Genomic DNA, 17,432 nt, shown 5'->3' with positions numbered 1-17,432 from the left:
CTCTTTGTGGTGCTGCCGTGAAATAGGACGTTCACATATCGTGTCTTTTGCGCGCACATTATTTCCAATGGAGGCACGTGGATTGCATGCACATATTGAGAGAGCCACGCGCACATATGCCAGGTGTACCCAGCTGAAAACATCTCTTTTCAGACAAACATTAAATGTAACTTTTCAGAATGCCACACTGCGAGTCGCGTAACAAGAACTGACCGTTCTGCTTCATACTTCATACCTCGCTCCATACATAAAACTTGTATCAGAACTGCAGCAATGTTTTGTTAGTTTGTCATCCTTTAAAAAAAAACGGTTGATTGTCACCAAGCAACAACAAAGGAGCGACCGCAAAGCACGTTGAAAAAGCTGAAGGAAGCGACGCGCTCACTCTTTCCATGCGCTTTTAGAAGCAATATATGACTGGCTTACAAATGACCTGATTCTGCCATACATCAGCCTTCCTGTATCCAGAGTAACTTAATCCCACACCACAACATGTTGACTTTTTTGGCACCAAGTCCTCCTGTGCTGAACTCATCATCCCAGTATATGCAGGCTATTCAGTCTCCTGTTCTCGCACTCTATTTAGGCGTGCTGCGTTATGATTGGTTCATATACCATACTGCAGGAAAATCCTGCTGTAAGGCGATTTAGAAATCGTGCATGTCCAAAATCGTTATTTTGATACGATTTCAATTAATCGCACAGCCCTAGTAGGGACTACGTTAAGCTACCTAAGGGTTTTGTGACATCACAAACCTTAATTTACATAACCCCGCCAACCTGGTATAAAGTTTACTTCAATGTGTGCTAGGCAGTCAGCGAATCAGACCACATTAGGCCAGCCGACTAATCAGAGCACATTGTGTATTTCTGAGGGAGGGGCTTCACTGAACCAGAAAGTCAATAGACTATTTTTAAGAGAACAAAAACAAAATATGTGAAAAATAATGCAATAAACTGCCCATAAACACAATCAAACCATTGAAAGTAGCTGATAGACACACCTATAATAATAATAATAATAATAATAATAATAATAATAATAGTAATAATAATAATAATAATAATAATAATAGTAATAATAATAATAGTAATAATAATAATAGTAATAATAATAATAATACATTTGTTTTTTGTACAGTTTTGCTCTATCCGATCATTTCCTCTCAGCTTTGCTTTCAGTGAATGATGTCGTCAGTTTTGGCGGGCCGGGGGCTGAAGGGGCGTCCACTGCAAGAGAAAAGACTGTCCGTCACGCTCTCCTGCCATCTGGCCTTGAGTCTGAAAGTGGCTTGTGGACGGAGGGGTGTCATCGGACAGCTGGCTAACCCTAATCAGATGCTAGCAGACGTGTGTGTGTGTCTGAGAGAGAGAGTGTGTGTGTATGCGCGTTTGTGTGCTATATGTCTCTGTGTGTTATTTGTGTATGTGTGTCCTGCTCTCAGGGAAACACCTGCATTGAGTCTGCAGATAATATCAGTATAATCTGACTGACTCCAGAGAGCTGATTGTTCAGATCACCATCTGCTTTTTGCCGGTTGACCTTTACTTGTAAGCATATGGCCGTTTGTGGTTCATCTTGCGCTCCATGTGCAGGTAGATGATCCCTATGCCTTGATTTGTCACTGTCAGATTCCAGATCAGGGTTTTGTTTACTGAAAGGTGAGGTGTTGCTTTTTTTTTACTTTAGGCATGGCTAAGAAAAGTTTGTCTTGGTTCAGTTTGTCTTAGTGTTACAAGTTGAGTGAAATGAACTCACTCGACCGAAAATGGTTGTCTGAATGGAGTTTTTTCTTCAGATAATATGTAGTAAAAAATTGTATTTGACCTGCTCTATAATTCTTTTTTAGTTATAATAAAAAAGTATTGAAAAACTAAATAAATTGAAATATAATTATAGTACTTTGAACTTAAAAATAAAATATTTTTTTAAATGTAAACTATTATTTTTAATATTTTATGCAATTTTTTTAAATTCACAATTATATAATAAAATAATGATATAGAATAATAATAATAGGTGTTTATTATCACACAAATAAAGCCAATTACAATGCAAGTATGTTTATATTCTACAAATATTTACGATATTACTAAATTACTTATTGACAAAAAGTGAGTTTACACATAGTTGTGTTGTTCAGATGATCCATATGAGTGCTGTTCATTTAGGAAAAGAAAAAGGAAATGTTTTGAAGAATGTTCATGCTGCTCTTTTTTTTTTTTTTTTTTTTAGTTGGAGACTGTCAAGTTTTCATAAGTACTCTTTTCATAGATCCAAATTCCAACATTGTGTAACAAATACAGCACAGTGGCGCAGTGGGTAGCACAATCGTCTCACAGCAAGAAGGTCACTGGTTCGAGCCTCGGCTGGGTCAGTTGGCGTTTCTGTGTGGAGTTTGCATGTTCTCCTCATGTTCGTATGGGTTTCCTCCGGGTGCAAGTCCAAAAACATGTGGTATAAGTGAATTGTGTAAGCTAAATTGTCCGTAGTGTATGTGTGTGAATGAGTGTGTTTCCCAGTGATGGGTTGCAGGTGGAAGGGCATCCGCTGTGTAAAACATATGCTGGATGAGTTGGTGGTTCATTCCGCTTAGGCGAACCCTGATTAATACAGGGATTAAGCCGAAAAGAAAATGAATGAATGAACGTGTAATACATATCACATTTATTTCATATTGCATTTATAGTTATTTACCTCCATCATATCATTCGAATTGCATTTAAATGTTAACGTGATTAAAATTACCTAATTATACTAACTCATTTTAATGATTCTAATTTAGCTTGTTTAAATAAATATATTTGCCTTTACGTTATCATTTAAAGCACATTTTAAATGCTAATTGATTCGAGTAAATTTTAATTGTTATTAGCAACTATTTTCATTTAATTTTATGTTTAATTTGTGTAAACTTGATTACTGTGTATTCAGTTTAAAATGTGGTTTGAAATTTAAATATTATTTTAAAATAAATTTAATTTATTTAATAAATAACTTTTTATTAACCTTTTTTTTTATTTAAATCACTTAAATTTTATAGAATATGTATTATAACTTTATAAATACATTTATATAATTTTAATAACCTTATTCAATTTATATTTTAATATGAAATTTATTTTAATATGTTAATTTATTAGTCGTTCTTAAAAGCATTTATTTTTTATTTACTTTAAATTATTAATAAATACTTTTATGATTGGTTATGTACAAAAATGTGTGGCATTAGCCAATATAAATACTAGAATTTTTGCACATGTATTTTATTTTTTTGAAAATGTAATGCAGTTTATATAACAACAGATAGTAAAAAAAAATTATATAAACAAATACAGAAATAGGATGTTCCTGCATGCACTTTTTTTTTATTTAATGCATAAAAACTTATGTTGTTGAAATTACTAATAATTAAGATTTGATATAAATCCACATGTAAATTGTCGATGGCAGTGGTTATCATCAGATATGAATATTGCAGTCATGGCCTAGTCAGGTTTTGTTTAGTCTCATCATTTCTCCTCCAGAAAGTGTTTTTATTGTTGGTTTTGCTCATTGTGATTGTAATAAGGAGCTCAGTCGTCCATCAGGCCTGCAGGACAGCAGTCATTGTCCCTGAGACCCGGGGTTTGTGCTCTACCCGTTCCATCACACCCGGAGCAACACCCCGATACTTGTAGGTCACTTCAGACGGTCACTGCCGCCTTTTATAAGCTAAACTCTGATCTTTTGTTCATTTTCGTCACTTTTCTGAGGAATATTTCGGATGATAAGTGTGAGTGTTAGTGAGACACGTGTCAGACTTAGACCCCCGAGGTGGAAAATTCTCTTCACATTGAAGTGTTAATGAGATTTTTGTTATTTTTGTTTGTGGTTATACCAAATTGCTTATATTTTTGCAATTAAAAAAAGCATTATAATTAATTACTTTAAATTCTGACATCAGATTAATATTATTAGAATCAATTTTATTCATTAAGTGTATGTTTAATATGATCATTAATATTATATATTATTATTATTATTATTATTATTATTAGTAATAAATTAATAATAACAGTAATAATTAATTATTTTATGATTATTATTATTGTGGTTATTATTAATAATAATAAATAATAATATTAATGAACATATTAAAGTAATATTTATTATTATTATTATTATTATTAATAACAATAATATTAATATTATTGTCATTATTATTAACAACAATAATAACAATTTAAATGCTAATAATAATAATTATTATTATTATTATATTAATAGTATTATTATTATTATTATTATTATTATTATTATTATTATTATTATTATAATTATACTTCTCGCAAAAGGCAACCTGTTGTTTTTTGTGTATTAAAAAAAACTGTAATAGCAATGATAGTTATATTGTTGTTATAATTAATTAGTTTAATTAATTAACTGATGTTTTTTTTAATTGTTTCTAATTAATAAAATATACATTTTTATTATTTTATTTAATTTTTTGGGTATATAATAACCACCATAACATTACTGTGTAAATTGATATCAGACATTAATCTCACCTATCTTTATCTTTGTATTAATGCATTAAGTCCATTAATGCTTCCATTCATTGATTTATTCCACCAGGAACTATCTTTGATGCTCATTGAATGAATTCTGAATTTCTCTTTTAATTGACATTTTTTTAACGTAGTGACTCATTTTTTACATTTTTTTCCAACCAGACAATTTTGTGGCATCAATAAAATGATAAAAGTCCTCTTATCAACTCAAGTTTTTTTGAAGCTATATGATGTATTCTAGAAGGAAACATGCTGAAACACAAGTTTCAAATGACAAATGATGACAAAGGTGTGACTTTTAGCTGAACCGTGACTTGTAGACATTACACCCGTTGCTTTAGAAATCTTTCATTCTTCTGGTGTAGGATACTGATGACAAATGAACCTGACAACACACAATGATTGACAACGTCTATACTAAATTTACATAGTACTTAAGATATGTATAGAACTAGAATTTAAGGCTCTGTAAATTAGGGCTGTGTTTTATTTTTCTATATATATTTATTTATATATATATATATTTTTTTTTATATATTTATTTTATTTTATTTATTTTAATTAATTTAATTTATTTTATTTTATTTTATTAATTTAATTTATTTATTTTGTTAATTTAATTTATTAATTTATTTTAATTTATTTTATTCAACAGTACAGTGTTGTAAAATAGTTATTTTTTTCAAAGACCGCAATCTTACATACCATGATGAGAAAGTATGTTAACATTTTTGCAGTTTATACTTAAAGGTATAGTTCATCCAAAATTGAAAATTGACTCTCCCTCGAGTGGTTTCAAACCTTTTTTCTAATGAATGCACAGTAAGTCATTTAGAAATTATGTAAGCAACCTGTAACCAGTGACTTCAATGTCAATGGTTACAAGTTTTCAACATTTTTCAAAGTATCTTCTTTTGTGTTTAACAAAGGTTAAGGTTTGTGACAAGTGAAGGATAAGTTTTGTGTGAACCATCTCTTTGTATAAATTAGTTCCATTTAGTCACTATTAATTGATCAAGTTTATAGAAAATGTACTATATCATGATCTGTATCATTAATGCATAGCTCACTCTAATGCTAGATTGTGATTAGTCAGTTACCATTGGGATGCATTTGCATAATATCCAAAAAAAATTAAAGCACAGATGAAAACAACAGAACAAAGATAAAAAGCTAAATAAATAGTGCTTTATGGTTTTTGGTGGAATCTAACAATATTGAGGTACACGAATATAAATATCCAATCTAAAATAGGATTTTCTAAACAATTAAACAGTTTTTCTTTGTAAAAGCAGCAAGCTTTATAATTTCTTCTGCCAGATTATTTAAATTTGCTTTAAAACTTAGTAGCAGGCTTTAAAAACACATTCAAGCTAAAAGCTTTCACACTATTAGATTATGGTTCAAATTTATAATGACTTCACAGATCATCTGTACTGAACTGTGGTTCCTGGATAATTATAAACCCAACAAATCCTGCGATTATTGACTATTGCAGATTTGGACATTGCAATATATTGATGCTGAAACAATATATTGTGCAGCCCTACTATATATATGTCTGTATATAGAACAGTTCTGTCTGGTTCTCGAATCTGATTGGCTGATAGCCGTGCAATATTCTGCAATATCAGAACTCGTGCAGCCTCCTCACCCTTCTGTATTACTCCACTCACATAGAGTGACAGCAGATCAATAAACTCACTCCAGTTTGACAAATATTGCAGCTGTTGGACAACATATTGTACTTTTGAGGGCTTTTTTTTAAGCAAGAAGTTTAGATTGCAACTATGCAGTTTGTTTATAAGGATAGTGCCTATTTTAAATATTTACTGTATAATTTCGGAGATTAAGTGCGTCGGCAGCCATTAGCCTGTCATAGTTAGCAGAACAAAGACGGTTGAGGTTGTCCATTTACAAGATGGCGACAGAGACCGCATAATAAGCCTTTATAGGCGGAAAAACCCGGCGTAATTTTAAACTACATCTGATCAAATCATTATTAAACTGGTAAGTGACTTTCTGAGTCGATATCTCTCTCTTTTGTATGTTGTAGTGCTGTATTTATACCTTAGTAATTGTAGTGCATTAAGTGTGAGATGGGACTCACATATTAGGAATGTATGTATTTTGTGTTGGCCACTCTTTGTATAACCCCGAGGTACTTTTGGTTGGCCATCTGTCTGTTTCTAATGCGTCTTCTGTTTTCGATACTGCAGACTAGCTCAGCAAAAAGAAAGAAGAAATGCCCGCATGTGTTTTCCTTATCGCAAACACAACAGTAATCTGGTAGTGTTTGCGTTGCTTTGGCTTTTTCGTGGTTAATTATTGTGATCTCCCGATTGCAACAGAGAATTAATCTCTGTAGACTGATGGCATTTCATGATGTTCAGCCTTATAATCTTAATGTGAGCAAAATCGGCTGTTTTGTCAGCACTTCAGACATTACACTAGAGCAGGGGTCACCAATCTCGTCCCTGGAGGGCCGATGTCCCTGCTGGGTTTAGCTCCAACTTGCCTCAACACACCTGCCTGGGTGTTTCAAGCATACCTAGTAAGATCTTGATTAGCTTATTCAGGTGTGTTTGATTAGAGTTGGAGCTAAAATCTGCAGGACACCGGACCTCCAGGAACAAGTTTGGTGACCCCTGCACTAGAGAATCATTAAAACACTAGCTCTAAAGTGACGTTGGTGAATTAGTAGTGGTTTCTGCTGTTCTGACGTCAGCTGCAGATGTAAATGAATGGAGAAAAGTAGTTCCTCTTACTAAAGGGTTTTAGTCTCTGTGTTTTATTAATATTATTTTAAAATATACGCGATTATACCGTCAAACTGTTGTATAAACGCAATATCACACTCGTAGCAGTGCAATGTGGCTGTATATCATCACTTGTGGAACACTAACGCCTCATTCAGACTAGCAATGACTTTGTAGCTGCCTGTCGCTATGGGTGTAGGTATGTACAGCACTGATACAACCGGCCACTGAGCGAGCTGACAGAGGATCAAGTCAGCTGTACTGGTGCTCCTATTGGCTGTCGCTCAATGTCGCTCTTTATTTGCTTAAAGTTGAAGTATTCTCTACTTTGTCACTTCGCTCGACGCACACACCTGGTCGCCAGCAGTCGCTCACGTAGATGGAGGTCGCCGGAAGTTGCTCGCTCTCCGTTGAAATGAACGGTTGCTTGTCACTTTGCCGCTGCGAGTCACTTGTAGTGTGTATGAGACTTAAGGCGCATCGCACACCTCCCACCAGTGCCGCTATTCAGCCATATCGCACTGCTACTTGTGGGATATTACTCATATATATTATACTACATGACCTAAATCATAATGTGAGATGTTTGTCTGTACTGTGTTTCTAGTAGGACTGGGCAGTAACTAAACCGAATTTAGTAGTTGTGCTCTCTGTCTGTAAACAAGTATGAACTGATATTCCTTCAGTCCTGATGCTGCTTCTCTGCTGTTGACCAACTCCAGCGCTCTCTTTGATCAGTTTCTGCTTTGGTTTTTTTTTTTTTGTCTTCAGACTCCACAGGGGAGACTCTCCAAACTCAACACTCGTCTCTTTCTCTGTCCCTGTACGTCCCCTTTTCTCTGCGCAGCTTGTTTTGCAGGTTTGCCAAGTCCAGCTGAGCATGTTTTCAAGAGGCTGAAAAGAATGAATTATGCAGCAATAAAGCATGCTTACAGCTGGCCGTTTCCAGAGGCTTTGATCCGCGAGCGCAGTCTGCATGAATGCCCGCATTGTGTGTGTGTGTGTGTGTGTGTGTGTGTGTGTGTGTGTGTGTGTGTGTGTGTGTGTGTGTGGACACGCGTGTTTGTGTTTGGAAGAATAGAGAGGCCTGGGTCTGGGTTAGAGGAGATTACACTGCAGGCACGTCGGGTGAAGACTGGCTGGAGAAAATGCACACCGGCTCACTGTCACCATATTGTCCTTAAAGCAATAGATTGACAAGAAGTAAATTTACACAGGGTCGTGTTGTACAGACGATCTATTATAGAGTGCTTTTCATTCGAGAAATGAAAAAGGAGATGTTTTGAAAAATGTTCATGCTGCTCTTTTTTGTCTTTTTTTTACTTGGACAGTCAAGTTTTAAGGACTCTTTCCATTAGGGGTGTAACGGATCATTGTTGATCCGTGATTCGTACGGATCACAACCCACGGTTCGGAACGCACGTGACCTGCGGATTAATAACTTTCTTGAACTTGTAGGTTAATCCAACATTTATAACAATTGCAGAGAGATCGCTTCCTGCATCATTCAAATCCAGTGAATCCAGTGAATGAAAGCATATTGAAATTAAATGTTAAATTAGTACAATTAAGTATTTTTAATCAACTCATTTAAGTATTTATTTGTATATTTTAGTGTTATTTTAGAGTATATTTGCTTCCAAAATGTCATTCAAAGCACATTTTAAATGCTAATTTAGTGAATAAAAATATTAATAATTATTATTAGCAACTATTTTAAATTTAATTTAATATTGAATTTGTGTAAAATGGATTACTTTGTATTCAAATGAAAATTGTATTTAAATGTTATATTATATGATAAATATAATTTTTATTTAATAAATTATTTTTGGTTTGGTTTGTCACTTAATTTTTATAATTTGTATTGTAACTTAATAAATACATTTCTTTAATTTCAATAACCGGATTAATCACATCACATTTAAACTGTTAATTTATTAGTCATTTTAAAAGCATTTAATGTGTATTTAATTTATTAATAAAGTTCATGGAATATAGATTGCTGTGCATTATAGCTATATTTATACACAAGTATTTTATTCTCATTGCTTTCGTATACTTAAGAATATTGTCTTTATGTTCAAATCACATTTAAAATGAAATTTAGTCTTTTTAAAAGCATTTAATTAGTATTTAATTTAGTAATAACTTTTATGTAATAAATATATAACAAAAGCGAAGCGCTATGCATGTAAACCTCACTCCTCTCACCTCAAAAGATGCTCTAGCGACAGATGCTAGAAGCCATGGTCTTCAGCCTCCTTGTTAGAGCAACTGACTCGCATGCAAAGAACCGCTGGTTCGATCCCAGCTTAGCGCGGGTTGGGTGTAGTAGGACTGGTGAGTTAGATATAGAGTAATGTGGATTATAATGCATTGTAGCTATATTTATACACTCAAAAATCATTTACTTTTATTGTTTTTATATGCTTAAGAATAGTTTTCTTTATTGAATTTAATTTGTTTATACATTGTTTTTCATATGTTGTTGTATTTTATTTTATTTTGTTCACCCAAATGTTTACATATTTACATCTGTATATTTGAGGTTATATATATATATATATATATATATATATATATATATATATATATATATATATATATATATATATATATATATATATATATATACTTTAGTAAATGTAAAAGTATTTATAATAATATTGTAGTTTTATTGTAACCTTAAACTAACTGTGACAGAATACTAAAGCTAAACAGTGCCTCAATAAAATAGTGACCATAAAATAATGTCATCCACCAACAAGCATTTCTCTTTGTTTTCTCTCACAGGTCGCAACGAACTCATCGCCAGATACATCAAACTGCGAACGGGCAAGACACGGACGAGAAAGCAGGTTAGTGAAAGCTGCTGTCACAAGAAAATAAATAACGTTAGTCCAAACTACACATGATTTCCACATTATGCCGGAGCCAGGCTTTGTTTATAGCTTCATCCAAACCTGTTTTATACTGCCGTCCCTAGAAACACCTGTTGCTCTGTGCATATCGCAAACTGATTCAGACTTGTGCTGCTTTACTTGTTTTTAGCTAAAATGAAGTGAAAGGTTGAATATTAGATGTTCCGTTTGTAATTAAAGTGTATGCTTTTGTGGCTAATGGCAGGAGGCCTTTCATCTCCTTGGTTACAATATGCTCTGCGTGTGTGTGTATGTGTGTGTGTGTGTGTGTGCGCGTGTAGGTCTCCAGTCATATCCAAGTTCTTGCCCGGCGGAAATCCAGAGAATTTCACTCCAAGCTGAAGGTACAAGCCAGTCTTGTGTTTGACATTGTGTGTGTGTGTACATGAGTGTCCTGCTGTCTGTAACCTAGATTTCCTGCTGGCGACTACCCTGTTTTGTATGCCGTCGACTGGCTAACTTCTTTTCTTCTGCGTGTTTTTGTCCGCTTCCTTCCCGTTTCGCACAACAGTGTGTTTGTTTTGGAGGAATCCACAGTTTTGCCAGACGCAGGATTATTTAATGTGTTACTTTGAGCACATTTGTTCAAGGACAAGCAAGCAATTTAATAAAAACACAGCTTGAAAGTCAAGGTCAGATATTGTTTAGCATTATTTTATTTATTAATGAGGGTAAATCTAATTTAGTCCAGATTTGACAGTGCATAGTTTTAGGTTACTGGAAAACACTGGGATCTTCCACTATTCCACAATTCTAAATCCTAAATTGTATTTCCACTTACACTGCTTATTATACTTACAGAACAGTTTTTTACACATTTATTTTTCTTATTATAAGTATATCTTGTAAGATATGTTTAATCCAACATATAATATACAACATTTTAATCTAATAGTTGTTTGCTTTTTTATAGTTGTGTACATTTGATATGATTATATGTAGATTACTTTTTTGTGTTTCTTTTATGCTAATCTTTATCTTACGATTCCTCAAACGTCTTAAACGTGTCCAATGAGCTGTCGGAAGTCATGCCAATATGCTGATTTGCTCAGAAACATATTTTATTACAAATGTTGAATGAAAAATGGACAAAAGCACCCACATCACTCTAAATGGGTGCTCAACCAAACCGCAAAAATATATTCAAAAAGGCTAAGAACACCAAAGCTTCAGAAAAGACCAATTTATAAAATTAATAAGGCTAACAACACCAAAGCTCCAAAATTGACCAATTTATTAAATTAATAAGGCTCACAACACCAACGTTTTAAAAATACCAATTTATTAAATTAATAAGGCTCACAACGCCAAAGTTTTAAAAATACCAATTTATTAAATTAATAAGGCTCATAATGCCAAAGTTTTAAAAATACCAATTTATTAAATTAATAAAGCTAACAACACCAAAGTTTTAAAAATTCCAATTTATTTAAAAAGGCATTTATGTTACCTTTTTAATTTAATAAATTGGTCATTTTTGGAGCTTTGGTGTGGCCGCCATTTTTGAATATATGATACATTTCGAAAGCTCTTCATATATTTGTCAAAATATATGACTTTGAGATTTTCTTCCTAGATCTTTAGAAGAACAGAAAGTTCAAAAGTATTTAGAATCTAAATCTTTTAGAATATTAAACACATTTACTGTCAACTTTTCGTCAACTTAATGCATACTTAGTGAATAAAACAAAATTTTAAGAAGCAGTATTTTTCCATATGGAATATTTTATGGTATTAAAATAATTAAAATACGATTACAATTAAAAAAAGATAATTACGTTTCTATACTGAATATTTGGGTCAGTGAGGGTGTCAGAGATCAGGCTTTTGTGGCATCTGGTGGTTAAACGGCATATGACAATTCACTAAACCAGTGTTTGTGTATCACCAACCATTCTAAATACAGCGGAGAAAATAAGTCAATGAAAATAAACAGAATAATATTTCTAAAGGAGCTGTTGTCATGGAATTAAAACAATTTTTGTGCAAAAACCCAAACAATACAAACATAAAAATAAAACAAAAATAAAGAATCTGAAAAATGAGTTCTGTGTAATAACAACAAAATAACACAAGAAGAAAGAACTGAACTACTGAAATGTATTTAATACTTTATATAAAGGCTTTTTTGGTGATGGCAGCTTAAAGACACCTCTCATATGGAGAATGAAGTCTCATGAATTGCTCAAGTGTGAGGTTTTTACAGATTTTACAGAGAGTAAAAATCTTGATGCTTCTGTGGGTCTCGTCTATCAAATCTGACCTTTAATTTGTATTTTCTATTGGATTCAAGTCAGGTGATTGGCTGGGCCATTCTACAGCTTTAAGCATTTGAGAGTTTCCTTGGCTATTTTTTAGATCATTGTCTTGCCGAAATGTCCACTCTGGTTTCATCTTCATCATTCTGATAATGTAGATGTTGGACTGAAGCAGCTAATATTAATTTACAATGATGAAGTGCAGAGGGTTGCTGAAGAACTACTGAGAGATTTCAGCTGCTGTCTGGGCTTTCACTGCCTTTCTATACGCCTCCCTTTTCTCATGTGTTCAATACTTTTTCCCTGTCGTTTATTATTACACATAACTTACACAGTACACATTACACAGTTACTACACATAACTTCATTTGTAAATTAATTAGATTGTTTTCTTTGCATATATGATTTCTTTGGTTGCTATCAACATAAATTCAAGTCAACAACACCTATAGAAATATGTTTTCTGAGAAAAATGGTGATGCGTTTAGTCCTTATTTTCCCCGCTGTACATCAGCCAACATCATTTACTTGTATGAATACACTTTAGCAAAATTCCCTGCAGAACAATAAAGCACGCTGGGAATAAATTACACCGTTCATTGACACTTTGCTCACCGACCTCTTTATTTAATACTTCATACTGACAGTGTTTCATTAAACAACACTAAACCTGCAGTTAGCAAAAAGGCAGAACTACTGCTCGGAGCCTTTTGTTTTGGTGCTCTTGCTTTCTTCCTGAGCCTGACACAGTGGACGGTTACTAGAAAGGCACATTTAATGATACAAAAGGCTCTTGTTTGAGTGTTAATACCTGTCGGCACACTTAAGGAGAATTCTAGTCATTTATCAGATACTTAAACTTGACACACTGCAGTTCTCATTCAGAAGCCTTTCTTATTAAAAAGAGCTCACGTTATCCAAATCAATAACAAACATCTAGTCAATGAGACCGAGATCGACCAGGAGGAAACCATGAAAGTCCAGTAATTTAAATGGCACAACTAATGGGGATTATGATAAAACAAACTACAGTAAAACTAGTAGGCATTCTTGGAGAGGTAAATTCATCAAGAACTTGGGTATTTTCAAAACCCCATTTTTTTCTTTGCAGTTTGTCCACACAAACATGCAGTATCTGAAACCAAAACTTTCTGATTGGCCAACATTGGCTTAATAATGGTAGACTAATTACTTTAGACAAACACAGAGCACCCAAACAATGCAACGCTTTTAAATTCTCTTTATAAATAGCGCTTGTATCAGAGCTACAGCAAGGGTTTGTCAGTGGAGGTTCTTTGGAGAGGGCAGCTGATGGTTACTTAGCAATGACAGACGCCACACGAGCGTGTTGAATTTGGTGGAGAAAGCGGCACTTCTCGCATGTAATTTGAATATTTGACCTGACTATTTTGTGATTTACGTGTTTGTGAAATGGTTTAAATATGTAAGGCCAGGCTTCATTTTGTCTGTTAGGAATTGCTTGGATGTTTGTGTTTATTTTCTATTGGTCACAGGTTAGTCCCACCCTCTTGACAGAAAACAACAAAAGTAAACACTTAAAACAAGAGGGAGTACATTTTTTTAAATTTGACCAGATTTGTGTGTGTTGAGCATCAGTTAAGACAACGTTAGCACCTGTCAGCTTTAATTGTGGGGAAAACTGGATAACATTGAGATTTTGTCAGCTAATTTCATCTTCCGGGTTTTAAAATAATTTTTGGGTCGGGATCAATATTGGTTGACGGAGTGCGAATCTGCTAGTGAAGTGATGATGCGTCGGTTTCTCATTATTATTCATAGCGGAGGTTTCATATCCTATGGGAAGAGCCTGCTTCTTAATTATTAATGAGAGCACGTGCTTTCCGAAGGCAAGGCAGACCTGCCAAGCTGTGAGACCCAATGACTGGGTGAGACCGCTTGTTTCCATGATCCACAGGGTTTGTTGTATGTTTTCCCCCGCGATACTGTCAAGGACTTTGTCTTTTATCAGTTGAGTTTGTTACCATTCAGACACATCGCCTATTCGTGCTGCTGTGTACACCTATGTTTAAAATCCTCCAGATTACCAGCAGGGCTAATGGTTGGAATAGACAGTTCAAGAGACCTGATGCACTGCTATGCACTGTGTCTGCATTCAGACACGGGGATTCAGGAGAATACATTTATAGTGTTTATATAAACATGATTATCTATACATTGATATAACTAATTGTGGTCATGTGTATATGAGATTTAAATAACAAATGTAGCAGAGCATTAAATTACTGTTTATTACTTTGCATTTTAACTTTGTAAACTATAAAATCATGGGTCTCCTCACGGTTTGTTCTCATTTTATGAGCTGACTGACAGTTTTTCAATCCCCTCTTTTCCCCTGCTCTGCCGGCCATGCCCACTCCTCCCTCTGCTTGCAGCGCTCTAAGCCCGTCTAAGAGCATTTTTTGATAATTCAAAGGTAGACCTGAACCGAAAGAGGGAGGTTTCATGGCCTTTTAAATTTTATTTATTTATTTTTTTCATTTTAGGACCTCACAAACCTTTTAAGTCGACATAAAATGAAAACTATTTTTTTGGTTTTGTGTAATTCATACCAAAAAACAAACGGGAAATTATTAAGACTTTCAGCAATTGATGGTTCATTGGACGTGTTTTAAAAAAAATAATAATTATTAGTGGATCTTGTGACAGATTGATCCTGCCTTCATGCTTATAAAGCATCATCAACAATAAAAAGGAAGGCCAGTCTTGATTTTGCTGATGTAGTTCAGTTGTGACCTGCCCTCAATTTCTTAAATTCATCATTAGTGAAGAGATGTTGCAGCGAGAAGGCTATTTATTTTGACAAAAAATCACGAAGGAGCATTAATTATTGTGCAATGCATTCAGAGAGATGAAAAACCCATGTAATCAGCTTTAAAATCAAGTCTTTTATTCATTTGAACAAATTTATCTTAGTAAAACGAAAGACAAAAAACGTGGACGAGACTCAAATGGGTGTTGATCGGATGGTTTTGATTTGCTATTGGTTGATCTCATGCGATTGACAGCTTTTGCACCAGGAAACACATCTTCAGTTATTTCACTTATTAAAATACACATTACATTTGCATTAAAGCCTGCAATACTTTACCAACTCTGTCACCGCCTCAGTCTGAGGACACATTGCTGGTGTTTTTATGCAGCTTGAAAGCGATTCACACAGTGAAGTATCTGACTTAAAGTTCTATGTGCTGATTAATTTCAGTCCCTCATACATTTTCCGTCCGCTGCATGTGTATTATCAACAGCTTATATAAACTTAGTCTTTGTATAAAAGTTTTGTATTAAAAGTAAACAAAAGCGATCTTGACCCAGACACTCTTTAGTCGATTCGTCTCAGCACTTCATATCTCCAGATTCAAAGGTCAATGACAAAACCGTTTTTCCATTTAGTTCCTTTAAAAAGCCTGATCTACTTATGACTTTACAAAAAAACTCATTCATTTATAGAAACGACAAGTCCCTTTGACCTTGAGCCAGAACTATGAGATGGACTGGTTAAAACCTTTTATAGAACAGAATAAACAGCAGCTCAGTTTTCTGTGTGTGTCGTTGAAGGATCATACGGTGAAGAACGATGCCATCAACAGAATGGGAGGCATTTCTGCTGCGCAGATTGTCTCCGCCACGGCCATCCACAGCCGGCTGGGGCTCGCAGGACTGCCACGACCTGCTTTACCTGGAGCCACGGGGGTATGAGAGCATGAAAAACTAATGTTGTTACCATATTTCCATACGTAAGATTAAAACATTAACATCCAGTGCCATATTAAAATGAGTAAATTTTTTTAATGTGCTGAATTAAACCCTCAAGCATGGCTCAGTAGCTATGAATCCATCCAAAGATGCTAATTAAATTTATGCGCAGTACTGAAATATTGCATAAAAGATTTGTGAATGAAGCGCCGTTTCCATCCAATGAGTCAAAGAGAACAAAATGGCCACTTCCTGATTAACTGGCGCCAAATATCAACAATATAAATGGAATTTGCTGCGGTAAAAGAAGCTGCGGGAATCTTTTCTTTATTTAACGAATTACTTGCACCTCAAAAGACAATGTCAACACACAATGCTAATGAATTCTTAATATCAATTTCAGTATGACAGAAAAACTACTAGCCTTATATAAGGTTAAAACATTATTGAAAACAAGTGAACAGTCAGTAATAAACAGTGTTGAGTTAGTTACTTAATAAAAAAAGGTAAATCGTTTCTAATTACGTGATTAAAATTGTATTTGAAGGACTTTTTTAATTACTTTATATAACTTCATTACTTTGCTTAATACATTACTAAAAGTCTCAACACACAGACAATAGATACTACACCAGGCATGGGCAAACTTGATCCTGGAGGGCCGATGTCCCTGCAGAGTTTTGCTCCAACACTAATCAAACACACCTGAACACCCTAATTAGTGTCTTTAAGATCACTAGAAAGCTACAAGCCGGTGTGTTTGATTAGGGTTGGAGCAAAACTATGCAGGGACACCGGCCCTCCAGGATCAAGTTTGCCCATGCCTGTACTACACTTAAAATTCACAAATTTTCACAAATTCAATTTAAACAATTAAAGTTAGCTTTTTAAAAAGTGAATTCTTAAGCAATGACACCATATTTCATACTGTTATTCATTTTTTACTTCGTTAATTCCTTCTTAAGCATTTGCAATTATTGGACAATTGTAGCCTTTGATTTTAAAAAATCTAATTGGCATGTAAAAATCTAAACTTACACACGGACAAACACAAAATTCATGGTTGATACACATTTTTTCTAAAATTCCATTCCATTTCAATGATTTTGGTACAGATAAAGTCCATTTTCATGACCTAATGTTTCAAGCAATGTCTACATATGCGTGGTAAAAGAAAAACGATGCATGTTCAAATTTATTAC

At 34.0% G+C, this 17,432-nt stretch overlaps 1 protein-coding gene across 1 annotated transcript in view; it reads left to right on the top strand.

The window, feature by feature from the left end:
- Window positions 1-17,432, top strand: part of tead1a (TEA domain family member 1a) — a 54,798-nt gene that overhangs the window by 17,309 nt on the left and 20,057 nt on the right. Inside the window, exons 2-4 of the mRNA XM_056451824.1 lie at window positions 10,110-10,174; window positions 10,519-10,581; window positions 16,093-16,227. Coding sequence (XP_056307799.1) covers window positions 10,110-10,174; window positions 10,519-10,581; window positions 16,093-16,227 — 263 coding nt within the window. The remainder of the gene's footprint in view (window positions 1-10,109; window positions 10,175-10,518; window positions 10,582-16,092; window positions 16,228-17,432) is intronic.

Source organism: Danio aesculapii, chromosome 25 (genome assembly GCF_903798145.1).
Source record: "Danio aesculapii chromosome 25, fDanAes4.1, whole genome shotgun sequence".
NCBI classification, from domain to species: Eukaryota; Metazoa; Chordata; class Actinopteri; order Cypriniformes; family Danionidae; genus Danio; species Danio aesculapii.
The sequence above is the reverse complement of the archived record's forward strand: the minus strand, read 5'-3'. Positions and strand labels throughout refer to the sequence as shown.